The sequence below is a fragment of the Gossypium hirsutum genome, chromosome D05, assembly GCF_007990345.1.
Source record: "Gossypium hirsutum isolate 1008001.06 chromosome D05, Gossypium_hirsutum_v2.1, whole genome shotgun sequence".
Lineage (NCBI taxonomy): Eukaryota > Viridiplantae > Streptophyta > Magnoliopsida > Malvales > Malvaceae > Gossypium > Gossypium hirsutum.
Genome location: NC_053441.1, coordinates 27229826 through 27252087, shown reverse-complemented (window position 1 = coordinate 27252087; position 22262 = coordinate 27229826). Strand labels below are relative to the sequence as shown.

General features: G+C 31.8%; 1 protein-coding gene across 1 annotated transcript; it reads right to left on the bottom strand.

The window, feature by feature from the left end:
• Window positions 1-12293: 12293 nt before the first annotated feature.
• LOC107904905 (patellin-3) lies at window positions 12294-15117 on the bottom strand. Its single transcript, XM_016831418.2, is given in 5 exon segments — window positions 12294-12854; window positions 13020-13170; window positions 13273-13397; window positions 13508-13893; window positions 13896-15117. Coding segments are annotated over 5 exon segments (1779 nt in total). The 5' UTR covers window positions 14758-15117; the 3' UTR covers window positions 12294-12599.
• Between the last annotated feature and the right edge of the window lie 7145 nt (window positions 15118-22262).

Sequence of the window (22262 nt, the reverse complement as noted above, 5' to 3'; positions counted from 1 at the left end):
ACATATTGGGATGAGTTCTCCAACTAAAGATCATTTCTTTATCGAAAGAATCACGGGGCCATCTTTTGGTGTCAAAAAAGGAGAAAAGGCAAGCAAGCTAAAAGGCTCCAAATTAGGCACAAAATCTGATACTATTGAATTTTACCGACATTATATATCAAGGCGAAGAAACATCGAATCCACAGAGACTAGTTATCCAATTTCATTTTTTTTCCTGTGACTAGAATCACTGTTGCAATAATATCCATCGTATTATGGTCTAAACTCTTGCAAAATACAGATTGTAACTTATCCTTTTTCATGATACTCTAAATGAAATTTCATTAGTGGTTTAATAATATCAACATTAGAAATATTCGACATTGTGTTGGGTTGACCCATCGCCTCATAAACATTAAATTTTACCACCTCACCGTCGAATTCCATAATGATGGTTCCACTTCGAACATCAAGTTTTGCACCATATCAATAATGTAAAAGTCTGTAGGAAAAACTAGTTCATTTACCTTAACAAGGACATCTTCCAACACCCTTTCTGGATATACGCATGATCTGTCTGTCAATTGAATAATCACCCTTGTTTCTTTCAAAGGGCTCGTGTTTAGCAATTTAAAAATAGATAAAAGTATTAAATTAATAGATGCTCCCAAATTACACATGGCTTTCTTTATGCCAATATTACCTATTTTGTAAGATATAAATATGCCAACATTACCTATTTCGTAAGACATAAAAAACATACCTTTGTCCTTACACGTAGGGGGGATTTTCCTTTGTAGCACTGCAGAAACATTTTCTCCTACATTCACCCATTTGTTTCCTTGAAGTTTAATTTTATCGGTGCATAGTTCTTTAAAAAATTTTGCATAGCGTGGAACCTGTTTAATTGCATCAAGTAAAGGAATATTGATTTTTCCTTCCAAAATGTCTAAAGAATTTCTTTTTCCTCTTGTTCTTTTTTAACTTGGGCTCCCTTCCAAGGTATGGGGGAGGTTCAACAAATGGTTTATGTGGTGTCGACTTCGTGGGAGCTGTTGGTTCGACATTTTGTTCTTCGTATTCAGCGTTGTGGTCATGACTTGTGTCAGACACTAGTTCTGAATATGTTCCATCTTTTACGGTCATAGCACTTGCATCTTGATGTGGGTTTGGCTCAATTTGAGATGGTAGTTTTCCTTGGTTTTCCAAACGACGGACTGTTAGTGTTAGCTTACTTATTTGTTGATCCATTTCTTGGAGATACGCTTCAATCTTTTGTTGAAAATTTTCGGTGCTAACGGCTAACCTTTCTACTATGGTTTCGAGAGATGACTTTGGAGGTTGATACCGTTGAGGCAGAGGTGGTCTTGGTTGATATGGTTGATTGTATCAAAGATTTGATCCATAGTTTAAATTTGGGTGGTCCTTTCACCTTGCATTGTACGTGTTCGAGTATGAATTATAGCGCATTTGAGGTGGCATTTGGAAGTTCCCAATGGCATCTACTTGTGCAGTTATGTCCTCAAGTAAAATTGGACATGAGTAAGTAGGATGAACAGGTTTGGCACAAATCCCGCACAACCGAGTTGGGTTCGATTTTCCTATAAGCATATTTTTAACTACATTAGTAAGTTCATCAATCTTATCTACTATGGAAGGAGTACTTAGCTTATGAACCCTTCTCGTAGGTTCCATAGGTTGTCGATACTGTTGAAAATTTGCAGCCATAGTCGAAACTAATTCCCTAATTCTTTGAGGAGTCATGTTCACAATCACCCTCTGGTAGCGACATCAATCATTTTCGTTTCCATTGGGAATAACCTCTCATAAAAATATTGTAAGAGCGATTTCTTAGACAATTCATGTTGTGGGCAACTTGCGTACAACTATACTCCTCCTTAATTCGATTGCTCGAGCTGCTGGGAAAAACCTGTCAAGAAATAATTAAGACATATCAGTCCAAGTATTAACAGATCTCGGAGGTAAATAAAATAATTATTCTCTAGCAAAGTCGGCTAGTGAAAAGGGAAAAGCTCGAAGTTTAATTTGATCCTCAGTTACTCATTCTGGTTTCATGCTTAAACAAACCATGTGGAACTCTTTCAGATGGTATGGGGGTTTTCGTTTTAAAATTACGAAAAGTAGACAATAAGTGTATTAATCTCGATTTTAACTTGAACGGTGTTTCGCCCACCGGATAAGTTATGCATAGCGGTTGTTGTTCATTTGGTGCAGCTGCAAGTTGGCATATAGTTTGATCTACCATTTCGTCTAAATCTTCGGATGAGTAAATATCTTTGGTGCAAGATCCTTCTTCAAAGTTGGGTTGTGGTTGTTTATCGCGCCAAATAGCTTCTCTTCGAAGTGTTCGCGCCAACTTTTCTATTTCCAGTTCAAATGCTAGAGACCCCGATTCTGACCTGGTCATAAAAGAAACAAACAAAAATTAGAAAATTTCACTTATCCCCGACAATGGCACAAAAATTTGATGGGCGTCGAAACCATCAAATATAAATTCCTACGACAAAATAATACTAAATAACAGTATAGAGCAGTAGGGTTGAATCCACAGGGACTAGATATTCAATTTTGTTCTTTTTTTCGTGACCAGAATCACTGTCGCAGTCAAAGTCGTGCCCACGACCTGTGCGTAGCAATGCTGAAAAATAAAAAAGAGGGGTTTAGTTTATAAAGATAATAATATTAAAAGAAAATAAATATATATATGTATATAAATTAAAACAAAAAAAAACGTGATTGTAAAATAAATTGGTAAATAAAATATTTTTAAAACTCAACCTTAGCCTCAGTATACTTCAAACTTGAACCGATCCTTGAAAAATGATTTTTTTTCTTTCAACCGATAAGTTGGTTATAGTAATCGAGGACGCCTCAAATCGCTAACTCTTTCTCTCGTAGTTGATTTTGGTACGGCTTGTAAATTGACTCTTGTCGAATTTCTGACCACGTGGCATGTACTCATAAGTTAAGACTTCGAATGCCTTGTGATCTTAAAAGCCCAACTTGAATTAATGGCCTTAACCATGTGGGTCGTTTAAATCCGATCACTATCTCCCTTGATAGAATCCAACTAGCTTTTTCCAATTGAACATGCCAATTTGTTCGCGGGATTTTGAATACAGCGCAACCGACTCCAGTTCCCAACTGTACGCCAAACGATTCCAATTTAATGCGCGCTTTTTGAATTGAAATCAAATAAACTTTAAGGGACAAATTTGTATTATCCCATATACTGGAGAGATAGCGAATACCGAATCACAAAGTATTTAGTGTGGATTCATATCTAACGATTATTTTGTCAGAGTGATAATCAAATTAAGGCAAAAAAAAAAGGAATTAGTTAAGCATGATATAAATCATGCTAGATGGAGTATGGAAATGGTGGAATTTGGAAAGGGGAAAGGCATTGGAAAGTAATTAAACAAAAAAAAAACAGTTGAAAGTAAAAGAAAATTGAAATAGTAGAATAAAAGGCGTAGACGCAGGAAGGAAAAAAGTTATTAAATATTAGAAGCTAACTGTTTGTTTAATTGGCTATAGCCATTAGATATTTATATATTTTAGTGTTAAAATTTAGCTAGATTTTTTTTTAAATATTATCACTAAATAAATTAAAATTTTAAAAATTCAATTTAAACTAGAGACTAAATTTAAACTAATTACAAAATTTTAACAATATAAAAAAACTTTCAATCTTTATTCAGCCATCTTTAAATCTTCAATTTTTCAATCAAGCCCTCCTCTTTGCTTTTTGTTTCAATTTAGCCCATTTTTTTGTAAGAGTTTGAATTCAGCACACCAACTTCATTCCTAAAACGAAAATTCTAAATTTAATAGCATTTTGTCCGATAATTAGCCAAAAATAAATATATTAAAAATACGAATTTATCTTGCTATCACAAAGTTAATACTTTAAAATCTTTTTATGGTTCTACAAATGAAATTTTTTGGTTAAAGTTGAAGTAAAAATAAAAATAATGTTATTTTTAGCAATAAATATTAAATTTGTTATAATTTGGATATATTTTATTTTGTTAATATTATAGAAATTAAATTGAAACATTTAATAATAAAAGAATTAATTTGATGAAGCCCTATAATATAAAGACTTGATAGGTACTTCTGCTCATATTAAAGTTAGTAAATTTTTTAAAAATAAATATAATGGAATTTGTAGGATTTATTTTTTAAAATAAATATTTAAAAGTATTTTTTTTAAAATTTATAAAATAGATATTAAAAGACATAAACATTCTAATAACGTAGTTCGGAGACTAATAATTGCTAATAGAAACAACAGATATATTTTTTTGTGGGTTAGTTTCTTATATCAAGCAAGTATAAAGGCTTTGTTTGGTACATTAGAAAGAAAATTGGAAAGATGAAATATTGAATGGGTGGAAAGTTAGAAGGATGGAAAACATAATTATTTTTTGTATAGGTGAGAGATAGCCCATCAGTTGCTTGGTAGAGTTGAAAAATAGAAAGAAAGAAAATAAAATATTTGAAAATGCATAATTTTGAATTAATATATACATCTTTCTTATTTTGGAAGGATTGAGGAGGATGGAAAATGATCATCCATAAAAGTTTGGAAGGGGAGAAAAAAAGAATGCAGAAGGCATGCTTAATGCCCTCTATTGTTTCATTGTGTGTGTTTAGTAATCTTTCACCCCAATGTCACATGAAGATTCTAGTTGATGAGGGAAAAAGGGATTTGAGATAATTCACAATATTTTTAAATCACAAAAGTTGAAAACTAGATCATTTAGGATTATTAGTATTTTCTTCTTCTTAATATTTAATATTTCTAAAGTTTAGACTTAATGGAACAGAAATCCTATAGATTTGGAATGCAATGTGCCTTAACCTTGCTTTTCCTTTCAACATGAATGATAAACAACATATCTAAACTTGTTTTGAGGCACTATCACATGGGCTAATAATAATGCACTGTAAATATTATTCCATTTCTTTTATATGTGAACTAATTCGGGTTGTTGGCAAAAGTCAGAGTGCTGGTCAATTTAAAATTTATTTCTCAAATATTGCTTCACTCCCAAATTTAATATCTTAAACAACAAAATCTCATCAATCTTATTGAAAAAAATTTCATTTATACTTGCACCGGATCCAATGTATTTTGATAAAGTTAATTATGCGGGTTTTTTTTATCCAAATAGTATAGAAAAAAAAATACTGAAATAGGATGTCACAAAAAAATTTACCAAAATAGGTTACTTTTTCATTGGAGCCTATTAGATAGGCGCCAATGAATAAAATAATAATAATTTTTTTAATAAAATATAAGTTTATATTTTTTTAATATTTTTTTAAAAAAATACGGGTCAAAATACGGTTGGGTCGGGTCGGGTCGGGTGGCGCCTGTCAAGTAGGCGCCAATGAAGGAGCTTGATGGAGAGGCGTCAATGAAGGAGCCTGATGGAGAGGCGCCAATGGTGCCTCTGCCCCCCTGCATGCTACTGTTGCTGCTGCTGCCATTGAATTGTCCCTTCATAAACCTTTTATTTTGGCTATAAGTAACAGCAAATGGTTCCAAACTCCACACGGTAGAGAAAAAAAAAAGAGAGAAAGGAGAAGAAGAAGAAGAAGAAAGAAAAAAAAAGGTAATGTATTTTTTTAATAAATGATTTTGTTTATAATTTAAAAAGTTTATAGTTTGTGATTTTTTTAGGATATATTTTAGAAAATATTGTGAATTTTTTGTTATTAATTATTAATTATAAATTATCTATATTTAGTGTTTATAGTTTAGATTAGAATTTTGTATGAATATTTTAAATTTTTTGTATGAACATTATAATTTTTTTATGAATATTGTAATGTTGTATGAATATTGTAATTATTTTATAATTAAATTTGTATTTATAGTTTTGGATTAGTAATTTTTTGTATGAATATTGTAATTTTGTATGAATATTATAAATTTTTTGTATAAATATTGTAATATTATAGTTTTGTATGAATATTGCAATTTTTTTGTATGAATATTGTAATTTTGTAATTTTGTATGAATATTATATTTTTTTGTATGAATATTGTAATTATTTTATAATTAATTTGTTAGTAATTTGGGAAAAATTTACAATATTTTGTGTTTGTAATTATTTAAAATTTAATTTATTAGTAATTTAGGATTAAGCTATAAGTTGTGTTTAGTTTAGTATTTGGTGAGTTTAACATATAAAGTTTATAAAAAATTAAAAATCATTTCATTAAAAGTTTAATTATAAAAAAAATTAAAAATTATTTTATTAAAAGTTTAATTATAACTGACTTTTTTAATCATATAGTTGTTGTTAACTCATTTAATTTTTATATAATGTAACTTTTATATAATTAAATTTTATTTGATTTTGTATTTATTTAACAGTAATTATTGATTTTTTGAAACAAATTAACTGAATTCATTTTTTTATTGCAGATTTGCAGGAAATGGGTTTTCTAATTAATAATAATAATCACATATCAAGTACTATTAATGAGATAGTAATAAAATTTATTTTTGATATTCATGTTATTTTTTGAATTAAATTATATTGTATTAACTATTTTGCTAATTTAATAATGTCAGGGTCCGTAACACGCATTGAGGGGCCGTGTTAATAGTGTAGGGTTTCAGCCAGATGAACGCCTAATACCATACTTAGAGTTAGCCGGCTTCGGATCAGCGGCATTGATTCGGACTTTGTAATCTACTGATATATTCATGCTATACCGCTTAATCGCAAACATGCATTCTTCCTTACTTTCAAATCTCTGGCCCACACGTAACTCATCTGGATCAGAATATACATCCATTCGGTAAGCATGTGGTATTTCAGGGTACTCCGGAAACTCAGCTGCCTGTGCTGCATCGGGGTCTATCCGAGACATGTGTGCCCCAAGATTATTGTGTATCACAATACGACGAATCTGGTTTCCGACTGAAGACACATTAACGTTTCCATCCTCATTCACACCTTCGTCGTCAATATCATCCGGGACCTCGTCTGCGTCGGGATCACTCTCACTATCCACTTCGTAATCAACAGGATCACTACTATAGTATACATCATCACCAACCACATCAGTCTCGGCTGTAGCATTAAGATCAATATTTATCCCATGTATAGGTGATTGACTATCAACATACGATACCGGAACCACTATACACGGCGCTTCAACTCCATCTTCTTCACCTAATGGAGTGGGATCTTCAGTTGCCTCCACACTGGCTAACTCAGCAAATAACTGAATCGGTGCATTTTTGTTACTCGCAGTCCCACAATAAAGAGCGACCATTGTCTCCACGTCTTCATCTTCTACAAGTTCCATTTCGGTAAATTTTATTGGATCTGTTGAAACTGGAAACTTGTAGAAAACTTTTGATATCCTTCTCCCACAACGTCTATAAATTTTTTCACTAATTTTTTCCTTCATATCATCAAACGAGATATTTCTATCAAATCTCATTGCTACTTGTTTGCGACATTCAAATATACATCCCACAGTTGTTGTCAAAATTTCTCCATCGAAATAAACGCATACAAAAAACTGATTCTCCATTTTCAATACTAGATCTGTAAAAAAGAATTTCAAATTTCTTAAAACAATTTCAAAATGTAAACAAATTACGTAATAATTTTAATGCAAAATTTTTCATTCAGAAGCTAACAAAATTAATAACATGACAAAATAACTTTCAAATAATAAAATTACTAACAATACTCTACATTCTATTTAAAAAGAAAAACCAAAATACCTAATTTTTTTCTTCTTTTCCTTCCTTCTTTTCTTCTGCTTCCTTCCTTCTTATTTCTTTCGTTTCTGGAGTAAAACTTATGTCTATGTTGGGGGTATTTATAAGGAAAAATAATAGCATTGGCGCCTCTCAGAATGGCACCACCATTGGCGCCTCCCAGGTAGGCACCACCATTGGCGCCTCCCAGATAGGCGCCAATACTATGTATTATACGGGTTATATACTAACCCGGAAAAGTACAAAATTATATTTTATTAAAAAAACAAATTTATTATTATTTTATTCATTGGCGCCTATCTAATAGGCTGCAATGAAAAAGTAACCTATTTTAGTAAATTTTTTTTTGACATCCTATTTTAGTATTTTTTTTCTATACTATTTGGGTAAAAAACCCCTAATTATGCTTTTACTATTTATATCATCTCTACTTTTAATTTTGTTAAATCAATTTATGTAATATTTTTAAAATGCCACTTAGAATCTAGTCTGAAGCAAATAAAATAAAAAAATATCAGCTTTCTTTAAAGCAATTTTAAAAACGTTTTTATTTGCTTATTCCACTTTTAATTTTAAAAATAACATAATCTAATTTATCAAAATATTTTTAATGCTATTATTAATTAGATTACAATCATTAATATTTAAACATTTAAAAATAAAAAACGAGGTCATAATTAAACCTTTGATAAATTAGCAGAGGATCTCAGTCACGCAATAAAGGATGGAAAAAGAAAAGCACTTGGGACTTTAGATTTAATTTTTCACATTAAAAAAATGATTATATGTGTGAAGAAAATTATTGTAACGCAAAACTAGGCAGGTCCCTCTAAAAAAGCCAACTTTTTCTTTTTCTTTTTCTACTTTTGAAATAAATTAAACAAGGTTAATTATAATATTCATAATTAGTTTCTAAAGTGAACAAGTTTAATAATACTACAAATTCTAACACACGCCGCTTATTTAGAATATCGATTTTCATCAATTTTTATCAAATACTTAACCTAATAAGAAATTTAATTATGATACCGAATTTAAAAATAGTAATCTTAAAATTTAAAATATAAATTCTACAATATAAGTGTATATACAAACATAGAAAAAAATTATTTATTGTAGAAATTTTTTTATCTTAAACACTCTTTGATTAAGTAAAGATTAATCTCTAATCTAATGTTACTCGGAGATAATAGATTGTGATGTGATAAAAGAGAGATAATGGAGAAGTTTTAAATGAAAGACGTTGAGAAGCTCACTTTAATTGCAAAAGAAAGAAAACAGTGTCTCCCCACCCAACCAAATCCACCTAAAAATTGAATGCTCAACAAACCCATTCTTTACCATCAATGTAGGGTGGGTGTTGGCTTGAATTAGACCTAATTAATCACAAGTAATCATGATGACTTCAATATCATAATTCATTGTGGAGACCCGCATCAACGGTTTTGTTTGCATTGCTCCCAAAATGTCAAGCTATCATCGACACAAATAATTATAGATATATTTATGCAACAAATGAATGGTAAAAGATGGAGTAACATTATCTTAGGAAGGTCAAGAGAATTGAAAGTTGAATCTAACCTTTTAAGTGATATATGTATATATATATATATAAAGAAACTAACACACAGACTTTTTTAACCGTCCAATCACAATAGAATGACAGACAAGCTTAGGGATAAGTCAAGCGTTGGGCAAGAAGGGCAACCATAATTTATACTTTTTTGTTACAAAAGAAGGCAAAGCCCTTACGACTATACCTCAAATTATCCCAAGTAGTAGCGTCCATAGATTATTCCAATTGCATCTCTAGCTAGTTGCTGCAATGGTTGCCATGCGATCAGCTATGAAACTTGCCTCCCGATCAACATGTTTAAACCAAATATCCCATGCCCTCTTGGCAGCTCAAGAACACTTCTTAGAAGGGCCAGTTAACTTCCTTCTCCATGCCATCGTTCAGCATTTGAACAACTCCTTCATTTGTCACATTCAACCACCACCCTCTTATAACCCTAGTCCCATGCAATCAAGAAGCCATTATATATCGCCTATAGCTCAGCCTGGTTGACACTGCAGACGCCGACATTCTTACAAAAATCCAACTAGCCAGTTTGCAAATTCATCACTAATGACCCCTCTAGCACATATGCCCTTTGTGACCCCGTCGTCCTAGCTCCAACTCCCCCGCTAGTGCAATCCATCCTATCTGTCTCAGGATTTTTTTATCAAATAACCAAAGGTTACGAGGTTTGGAAAAGAAACCCGCCTGATCCCTTGACTTGCGTCACAAAGATCGACCCACATAACAATCTCTAAGTACATGAATCATAGTCTCTTATGCGAATCCCCAAACATCAAAAGAAGGGTCATTGGACATTTCCCTTTAGAACTTCTCCATGTTTGTCGAGAGCTTATCCTGTAAAGCAATTCATAAGAATTGCCTAGTCCTTTGCGGTCCTCGAAAGAGCCACACATCTACCAATATGAAAACCAAGTTTGTCAGCAAAGAACAAATGTGATATAAGCGAACCATGTGTGGACAATTTAATCAGTTTCCGCCAGTTTTCCCTCGTTCTCGTTGAATAGAATTTTTTTTTAATTTTGGCCTCTCTTAAAAATTAAATTATACAATTTAAGTTCTTTTAGAATACAATTTTTATATTCAACCCCTCAAAATTTTAAAACTTTATCTTTAACCCCTAAATAAAGTTTTTAACTTTGTCCTTATTCATAACACGATAAATGTTATGGAAAGCATAGTTAACGTTTTCCAACTTTAAAATAAGTTTGGTTAAAATATCTAAGGTTGATTATAGTTTGTGCAGAAAAGAAAAAAAGGAACCTATCTATAATAGTGGCACCGAAATTCTTGACCTAATTGTGACCTTGGTACATATATCTCAAGATTAATTTATCTGTTTTCAGTGATTAAAATATGCAAGGCATCCTTGATTAATACGCTAAAAGTATAGTTTAACTCATATCTTATAAAATTGGGTGAGTATACGTTTGATATGGATACAAACAAGTAAAATTTATGTGCTAAAATATTAAATTATTCGTGGTATAAAATAATGAGTTTTTGACAATAGCACTACCACCACCTACATGCTTTAACCAATATTTATTTGGTTGATATGAATTATGAAAAGGTCATCTGCAGTTTGAACAAAGGCTTTTGGAAATGCATGTACCTAAATTAAAAAAACATACCATTGATAAGAGGAATCTCAATCATTACCAAACCGAAAAGAATGAGAAAAGCACATTGAACTCCATCTCACATTTTATTTTCCACCACTTTTTTACTTTCTCCAGCCTCTAAATATTTGCTCTTTTTTTTTTATGTTCAATCAAAATATTTGTTTGCTTCTTCATATTTTTACAACTCCTAAACAATATAATGTTGACCATTCATGGTCAGGTAAAGCTAAGCTGTGGCTTGAATAATTTTTAAGCTTGTTAAGGTGAATTTACCTTAGAATTCTGTATTAAAAGTAAAATTGTATTTTGTTCTTTCTATAAAAATAGATAAATTAATTCATGTAAATTAGATCAAAGAGCAAATTAATTATTTTAATTAAAATTTTCGTTCTTTTTAATTGAAGAATCATTTTACTCATTGATCCAATATATAAAGACCATTTCACCTATTTTTTTAATTTTTTAATAAACGAGACAAAATATATATGCCTAATTTCTTTTAACGGTGCCCTTTCTATTTAATTTTACTTTTGGGAAAAAAGTTAAAAAAAAAAAAGAAGAAAGAAAGTGTTCTTAAATATGAAATTAATAATTATTTTTAAAGATTATATATGCAAATATAATTATTTCTTACCTTTTGCTTTTACTTTATTGCAATTATTGGGGAAAATCCCTATTATAAAAACTAGCAATAAAATAGAACCTGATTTTTCTATCATTAGTTTTGCTTTTGTATTAATATTAAAATTTGGTATACAATTCCAAAATTCACATCACCGTTAAAAAATGTATACTGATATTTATATGAAATTGAAGAATGGAAAATCCCTATCTAAACCTAAACCAAACCAATATAAGCCTGGGAAGTAGATGGGATCAGATTACAAGTTTTCCTGGGGAAATGGGGAATGATTACTCATCTATGGCAACTCTAACAATAATAACACAACTTAAAAGGTAAGAAATGTCAGAAATTTGGAGAATTATGGGTACTCAAAGCTATGTTACCTGAACCTTTTCATTTTTATGAAAATATTTGTATATGACACAAAATATGAAGTTTTAAAAACTTTTACAAATTGAACATATTCATACGCCATACCCAATGAGTGCATGTCCTATAAAAGTCCAGCATGTTATGGTTATCATAAAAAAGTTAGAAACCATGATTGAGCTGGATGGTCAACGATGAAACTTGAAGAGGTAGAAACAAGGAGACTAAGCTAATACCAAACACCAAACACCAAACACCAAACACCAAATAAGAAGGCAACATATCAATATTCTCAACATAAAAAGTATTTCAAATGATTAATGAGATTATAGGTCCAAAAATTAATATCAAATTGAAATTATGGAATCTCAAAAATAGATTACATAAACGAAACAATCCCTTGTGTTCTTACAAATCTATAACAGTGTAAAAGGTTCCACAATATAGACATGATACACCAGAGAAATATACAATGCACAACACCAGGGTAACCCAACATGCCAAGAACAAATTTCAAAACCATGAGCAACTTGCTGTCAACTATGCTCCTCACAAAGATGCAAAAACAAAGAAAAATGAACAAGTGATTTGCCCAAAATTTAGACAAGAATAAATTAAATCATAGTACGAGTAATACCCTCAGTCGCAGAAGGGTTTAACCTTAAACCTGTAGAGAAGCTTCTTCTTTTTTGAAGTTGGGTTGTCAACAGTTAGCAATACTTTACCCAGTTCACCAACTTTGAAGCTTTGAGACACAACTGGTTCATCTTTTGCAGTCATCTTGGTCGGTTTTTGAATGATGACCGCGTAGCTATCTTTAGCATCAGGCACAAATTCAGCTCCATAGCTCACCTCCCATCCAACTACCCTGATTTCCCAAACAAGAATACATTTCTGCAATGAAAAGTTTTTTCCATTAGACCTTACATTCATGATTGGCACAAAACTGAAACACTTACTAGTCAACTATGTTCAGTTAAAAAAAGTAAATAAGAAAAGGAGGACATGGACCAGCATGTATCATGAAGAAATAGCATGAAGAAGCAATGAAATTTGCACCTCAAAGATTGTTATTTCGACAGTTTGCTTTGTCCCTGGTTTCACAGTCATCTCAGTGGCAGGATCAGCATCACTGAATTCTGGATTGCAATCACAATAATCCACACTCAAACCACCATATTGAATTGGCACTTGCTCAGGTGGTATGTATCTGTTTTACACATCGTATAGTTTAGGATATTAACCACTAAGGACTATAAGTACTCGGAATATGCACTTTGATAACTCGAATTCATCAAAAACATTCACTCACTTGAAAAGTGTTTCAGCAGATTTAGATGGCAGTGCAATGACAAACTTGCTCTTAGTTCTTTGGGTCATAAATGGACTAATCATTGTATAGAATGCCAGATACCACCAAGGAACATTAATAAACACCTAACAGAACAAGAAACCCAAATCAATGCATCTCCAGAGAATCTACTATACAATCAAATTTTCACATTATATATATAGGATAGTTAAATATGGATAGACATAGAACATACCTGTTTTGCAACAAACTCTGGATAATTATCTTGAAGAACCTGAAGAGCCTGTTTTGTTGCCAATCTAAGCTCCTTTTTTCCAGGTCCAGGCGAGTTTTTGAGATCACTAACCTGGAAAATGGTGGAAACACCACCAGGACTGAAATCAAGCTTCCTTATACTCTTCTCCAAGAGCTGAATTCGCCATCGCAGGAACTTCATTCGCTTTTCCTCATCCGAAAACGCTTTCTGGTACAATTCTTTATTCTGGAACTCGCCATAAACGTTGTAACAAACGGGATGGCCTTCCTTATCTTGTCCATGCATGAACACAACTTTCTCCATATCATCACCAAGATCTTCATCCAAAAGCTCATCGATCCCAAACTCTTTCCTCCACCGGATCGTGTTTTGATCATTACGAAGGCATCTTTGGCTTTGAAATCCCTTGCCCTTAAGAACTTCAAAAGGATAACATCGCTCCTTTCATCTTTTAAGAGAGGAATACCCCAAATGGATACCTCTTTTGATTCTTGTTTCTTTTCCTTTTCTGGGTTTTCTTCACTTTTGGATTCTGAATTGAAAAGGTTAGAGTCTATTGCTTCTCTAACAAGCTGCTTCAGTTCTTCCAAAGCTTTCCTTTCGGAATCGGATAGATCAGCTTCCTTGTTGCTTTCCTCTTTGAAAGAAGCCAGATTTTGAGGAACCTTTTTCTCTTCAACAGCAGCAGCCACCTCTTCTTGAGCACTAGTTGTAGTAGTAGTAGTAGTACCCGCCGCAGTAGGCTCTGCTGGTGCTCCCGTCTCTTCTTTCTCCATCATCGCCGCCAGTGACTCCGACTCCGTAACCACCTCCTGCTGCAGTGGAGCAGGCGGCTGCTGCGGCTCGGATTCCGATATCACTACAGTTTCTGCTGCTGGAGCTGGTGGGTTTTCTTCCTTTGGTGCCTCGGTGACAACAGGTGGCTCAGATTCTGACTCCACTGCTTGCGGCGGTGGCGTCGGAGGCAGCTCCTCTTTCCCTGACCCTTTATCCGATGAATCAGGTTCCAATGCCGCCGGTTCCGGTGGCGGAGCCTGCTCTTCATTTTCAGCTATAGTCGTAGAAGCAGATTCGGTAACAGAAACAGACACAGCTGGTACATGAGACGGCGGGGAAGGGTCTTGTTTTTCTAAAACAGCAGGTGACTCGGAGTCGGTCACCGTGGCAGAGGTTGGAGGCGGCGGCGCTGCTGCCATAGGGGGATTCTGGGCTGGAGTTTCATCGGCCATGTTGGTTGGTTTGTCTGTTGGTTGTATTGTATGAGAAAGTTAAGGAGAGTGAAGTGAAGCAGAGAGAAGGGTCATAAGGACAAGGGAAATATCTGGAACGGTAATATTTGGAAACGGAATCCTATGCTCCAATGTCTATTCTAACATTAAGGCAAGACTTAATTTGATTAAATAAAAATATCATGATTTAATTTGATTAAATAAAAAAAATAACAGCAAGATTTGTTCCGATTAAAGTTTTTGTCTGATAATACTCGCTTAATTTTTGAATATTATAATATTTAATTTTATAGAAAATTGGTGCGTTAGTGTCAAACAAAGAAAGAAGCACCGCTTCTCTCTTGCGGCCGTTTGTTTCCCACACCTTCCTATCAAATGAGAGTGTCAACTTATTTATGGAACACGATGCTGGGTAATCTTTTTTAATGATCACTTACTTTACTGTTGTTTTTAAAGTATGCATTTACGTTTTTTTTTAGAGTATAATATATCTTATTATGGTACTCAATATTTATCGATCATGTTTAACAATATTATAAATATAATATAAATATTTAAAATTTTATATAATATAAATTATTAATATATTAAAAACACATGAATATTATTTTAAAAACACACATCAACTTAAAATATTTTAAATGTGATTGTGATATGTTAAAATATATTCACAATCATCTAGTTTAGAATCCATGAAAATAATATTTATATTATCATAAAATTTTTTATTGAGTTAATTTCACGAGTTAATGAAAAATTTTAAAAGATTTATATTTTTTAATAAAAAGCTTTATCTTAAATGATGGTAAATATTATTATAATGATACTTTTGTTTTTAATGTTTTTTTTTGTAAAATCTTCCGATAAACAAGTAAAAACTATTACTAAAAATAAATTGAGTGAACAAGATCAAACCCAAATTGATAAGAGTTACATAAAAATCTTTTACCACATCATTTAATGAATAAAGATTTATAAATATATATTTTTACATAAACTTTTTTCTTTCACCCACATTTGACATAATCTAATATTATAAAATATAATTTAAAATAATACAAAATGTTATGTGAATACATAAATGAATTAATATTGATATATCTAGCTCCACTACAACTCTTGGAGATCCCTCTATCACATTCTAATAAATCCTTCCAAACTTTTATAACAACTTTAAAAAGTAGTGCATTATTCCAAAGGATCTATGTCAAGTTTCTCCTCTTTTATATAAGCTCTTTCCATTTCCAAAAAGCCTCCAAGGGATCTTTCCATACATCAATACTCTTGTGCAAATCTAAGCTCAACACCTCCATTTTCAATAAACACTACTGGTGACTTTTGGCACCACTATGGTACAAACCATCCGCAACCTCCATCGCTAAGATGTCAGATAACAATCCTTTTAGATACAAAGCAAATTTACCTCCAAGTTTACAATAATAAGGTATTAACTATTACTCACATTAAATCTTTTCTTTTAGGCTTGTCTCCAAGGCATCCTATTTGCCTCTTCATATCTACTTCGCCAAATTCATCTATAAGTATACAACAATAATGTATTCGTGTAGCCATAAATATGATACACACATCAACAAGCATTATCTCGAGAAAGGTGACTTTATAACCTTCACCTTGACTAAAGGAGGGACTATTGTTATACCTAACTTCATTACCACCCTAAGTCCCAAAAAAATCTCATTAAGAAGTGCCCTTCATCATATCCTAATGAAGCCCTTTATACCTATATAATCATATTATGTAGTAGGGGATTGTATCATTCCAAGAGGATCCCCATCTAGCTCATCCTTCTCTATATAAGCTTTTCTCATCACCAAAATGCCTTAAAGTGCTCTATTTTCATATACCAATACTTTGCCCCTATCTCAACTCAATATATCCAATCTTTATAAACATTACTAGTGGTTCTCGGCCGCACTTTGGTGTAAACCATTTGCAACCTTCATCACCAAACCCTGCATCAACAATTAGTTATGTTTGTGGAAAATGAGCAAAATGTAAGGCTCAACCCCTCAATGTTATTCCATTAGTCTTTCGGGTTCCATCTCTCTTATTTTTATTTGGAGTGTCTCCCTTACATTGTTTTTGATGGTTCATATATCTCATTTTATTATTTGGGTTCTTTATATTGTTATGTCTCTCTTTTTTCTAAGCTTTTTAAGCTTTCTTTATTTTTGGGTTTAGAACCCTTTCTACCAAGTGGCATTCACCACTCCTTAGAAGGCTTTCGATGCACTATAAGGGGCCTCTAGCGCACCCACCAAGGGGTCTCCCTTGTGTCCACCATGAGACTATACCAATGTCACTAAAAGACCACCCCGCCCGTCGAAGGGGCTACTTCGCCAACTGAAGGGCTTTGTGTCTAACAATGGGTCATTCTCACCCACTAAAAGGGGTCATACTCGTCTATTAGGGCCACCTTACCCATCAATAGGTCATTTTGCCCACTAAGGAGGCCAACCTCGCCTACCAAAGAGGGCACCCTCCATACTAAGTGCTTACCACCAAAAGGTATGCACACAAAATACTTGCCACTAGAGGGTCACCCTCACACATCAAATGCCCACCACCAAATGGTTACTCTCGCATATAAGGACTTCCATTCGCCCAAACTTATATCAATAGCTAAGCATTGGACCTCCAATTATTCTTATTATAATAATTTTTATTCACTATTAAACATGTTGGCCAAGGAAATGGAGGTTATAATGTAAATACTCAAATTTCAGTGGTTTCCTGTAGGAAACAATGGTTTTGAAACCTCGTTCTTTGATGGTCGAGTCCATAAATATTATTTCTCAATATTTATGAGGTCATTAAAATATTATATTAAATTCTAGTATATTAATTTTGGTTATTTAGAAAGTTAGTCATGGCACAAGTGTATCAATTCTAAAGTCAGTGGTTTGGGAAAATAAGGTATCGAGACCTCGTTTTCGTAAACCGAGCTTGTAAATATTTTTATTAAATATTTATGGAGCTATTTTATAGGTGAATTGAATTTTGGTTTGGATATTTTAGTAATTGGATGACTAATTGTGGTACAAGGATTGAACCGTAAAAATCATAAAAGTTAATCGTTATTAATTTTTATTAACAAAAAGAGTCAAATAGTATTATTGAAGAAATTTAAATGGCAATTATGCCATATTATATTATATTGGATGTTGTTTTAAGGGGAAACATGTTAAATATAATAATTAATTAATAATAAAATAAGATAAAACATAAAAGAAAAACAAATAACTTGTCATCTTTTCTCATTTTTCTTCTACCAACCGAATTCACCAGGGATGAACTAAGGAAAAATTCAACCATCTTCTTCTCCTTGCATGGTAATTAATTCAAAACCTGCTTTTCATAAATTTTATGTTTTAGAGATCGTTGCAGCTTAATCTATCTAACTCGAGTATTAAATCGTAAAAATGATAAAGTTTTGAATATTGCCATTAATGTCTTTTTATATTTTTTCTGTTAAATAGTTTGGTTATAAACTTAGATTTGATTATGGACAAATTTGTAAAGTGAAATTTGTTAAATTATGAGTATAAGGACTAATGTGTAAATAATTTGAAATTGGCATGAAATTTCTATAATTATTGATAATAGAGCGTGTAGATGGATGGGTTTGAATTGGGTTTAAAAATTGGAGCTCAAATGTGAAAGTTGTGCTAGTTTTAGTTTTATGGACTAAATTGAATCAAATGCAAAAATTTAGAAAAAAATTGAAAATGAAATTAATAGGTCATATGCATGTATTTGAGTGTTGTAAAGTATTTGAATTGATAAATTGAACTTAATTATCATATAAATCAAGGATTGAGCCAATCAGAGCTTAATCATAGAAAAAAGAAAAATTGCGAAATAATCCTTGGTGTTGTATTTGTTTTTCGTTTGGTTAGGTAAGTTCATATGAGACTTAATTTATTAATTGATGATATATTTGTATTATATTGTTTCGTTTTATAGTTGAATTGTTATTATATAATATTTTTGGCATCAAAATGATTAAATTGAAAAATATAAAATATCTATATATGAAATAGATATTGACTAGGTAGAAATTGATTAATGGTATGAAGCAAATACTATGGAATTGAATGGGTTATAAAAAGGTGAATGTTATATAATATAGGTTAGATTAGTACAAATTGAATTGGTATAATTTGGGTACCATATTGAGGTACTCTAGTTTAGTTGAATGGAAATTAGTGGATCTTGAACTTAATTATGAAATTAATGTGTATATAATGATATTACATAGTTGAAATGTATATAATGAAATTAGTTGAGCTGGAGTTTATGGTTTGTAACTTCATAAATTAATTCATTTAAATTTATATATACTTTCATTGCTTAGCATGATCAAAGGTAAAAGTAAGTTAAAAATAATTGACGGAATCAAGTTGTTGTGAAATGTTGATTCTCGTGATGAAGAACTAAACTATATTGGATTGAAAAATGTTATGTAATGAGATGACTTGTTGAATTGAGTTATGAATTTTGGTTGTTAGGGACATAATTAAAATTCTATGGATAATTCGTTACTTAGTGAATGTGCAAGTAATGTTTCGGTTTATCCGATAAGGCACTGGGTGCCAAATTAAATTGACGAGCGCTGGGCGTAATTGAATTACTTTAGTTGTCCAATGAGGTACTGGGCCCCAAATGTATAGATGAAAGTCAGGAGTAAATTATTCACTTTGAAAGTCTGGTATGAAATTTGGAGTATGGTATGCTATTACATTACAAATAGTACATTTGGTATAATGTTATGTTTTAATAAAACCTTAAAAGTTCTCTTAAAATCTTTTCATATTGATATTGCTTATAGTGATGTTATGAAATAGTCATCCACAAATACTATTAAACATACCTTAAATACACATTACCAAGATGTTAAACATGCCATATATATATGTACTAACTTTGCACAAGAGTATATTTACAACCAAATTACTAAAACATGCCCAAACATTTTCAAAATGAGCATCCTATATACATGCCACAATTAACCACATTTGAAGACTTCAAAAACTACCGATGTTAGATGATGCTAGGTGTGAGCTCTGCTGATCCGATCAACACACTCCTCGTATTCAAAATCTACAAAAATTAATAACAGAAATAAGTATAAGATATACTTAGTAAGTTCATACATTTCAATTCACTAACTTACCATACACATTTAATTGCTAATTGCATATAACTATTCAAGTAAAAACCTTATCACAACATAAATCAACAAGTTCGAGTCAGTAATCAATAAATATACATGTAGTCGGAATTCAAATCATGTTCACATTTATAAAACCATTTAACACTGTATATTCAATAGTTTTTCAATGGAACTTCGTAAAAGAATTCAATATACAAGTCTAGAAAATAGATAAAACTCGTATGAGCTAATATGGTACAAAGATATATGTGTTAGGTTACCCGTCCGGGCTAAACTAATGACAACACAGAAGAAATATAGCCTAACCAGGGCTATGTATACATGTAAGGTTACCAGTCCAAGCTAAACCTTTAAAATGACAATAGATTACCAGTCCAGGCTAAATCTGTGTCACATGTATATTCGAGTCTGCAACAAATGCTAGAGCACGGTCTAGAATGAGAATCTTTCATAAACCTTATATACAATACTTTTACTCGTTCCATTGGAAATATTTCAGAAATCCAATTTATTACTATAAGTCAGATTTTCCAATATGACAATGTATATGTATAATTAAAAACATTTAATATCAAATTATAAATTTAGAAAGTAGTATGAACTTACTTGTCAGATGATTCAGTTATCAGATACTAATTGACAATTTTCCCTTTTCCTCGTATGTCCTCTACTCGTTGAGTTTCTTGATTTAAAACACACTTTAGTTTAATTAAACCAATTCAAACCAAATAAACAATCAATTTATGCATTTAAGTCCTTTTAGTCATATTTACAAATTTACCCCTAATTTTACCCTTTATACAATTTAGTCCCTAAACCCGAAACTATCAAAATGAACACAATTAAGCTTAAATCAAGCTAGTAGATTTTCCTATAACCCATGAACAACCTATATATTTCTCTATTTCACAATATTTTCATGAGATTTTACAACTTTAATAATTTAATCCTTAAATATCAAAATCACTAAAACACTTTACAAAATAATCCTATTTAGCTATCAAACTTACAAAACTATCATAAAGCTTCAAAAATCTCACAATTTCAACAACGGTACATTTCAAAACATTTAATATTTTAATGAATTAACACCTGGGTTAGCTAGGTTAAGCTACAATGATCACAAAAATATCAAAATTACTAAAAACTGGAATCAAAATTACTTATATGCAAAAGCTAAGGCATGAACCCAATATTGTAAGACCTACTTCAATGGTGTTTTCAGTGGTGAAGCATAATAGAGAAGAAGATGTTCTTCTTTTTCTTTTGTAATTTTCCATTTCTTTTGTTATTTACTAGTCTGCCTTTATTATAACTCTAATAATCAACATAACAATTGTCCATAATCGTCCAACATCAATCCTTATGGTATAATTACCACTTAAGCCCATAAATTCATATTACTTTAACCATTTCACACCTTTAGCTAATATAAACTAACTTTTGCAGCTTTTACAAATTAGTCCTTTTTACTTAATTAATTATCTAAACGTTAAAATTTCTTAACCAAATTTTAATACGACATTATATAAATTCTATAAATATTAAATAAAATAAAAAATTGACTTACTAGTCAGAATTTGTGGTCCTAAGACCATTTTTCCCGACCTCACTAAAAAAACAAGATGTTACAAAAAGGGTTTGGTAAATGAATAGTGTGCTTGTGTTAAGTTTGGATGAAATTGGTAAGTTTAGTACATATTGGTAAGATTGATTTTGAGATTGCTTGAATGATTAAATTTAGGTATGTTTTGTTGATTGAGTTGAAGTGCAAGTTGAGGCATATTGTTATGGTTTTAAATGTGGTATTTTTGGTGAAATACAAGTGAATTATATGCAGGTTATAAGTATGTTTCATGATGTTTTGATCATTCCTTTATATGGGTAAATGTTGAGCTTGATTTTGGGGACTTATAGGACACTTTTGGTTCCACACGGCCGTATGTCACACACGATTCCATGACACGACATCAGGTTGTCACACAGGTTGGGACACGCCTGTGTGACCTGTTGTATTTATGCATGCATAATCACACCTAGCCATAGCCTGTTACACGGCCCAACAACACAGTCATGTGATAATTTTTGAATAATTTCACTTTTGACCCACACGAACTCGGCCTTTCACACGGTCAAGGGACACGATCGTGTGACCCCTATTTACAAAATTTTCTCATCTTTTTGTATTAGTTTCAAATTGATCATTGATTGATGTCGAGTTAATTTAAAGCTTTCGTAAGCTCGATTTAAACTCTAATTTGGTAATATTGCATGTTATACTTGATCATGTGTGATAAATTGATATTGA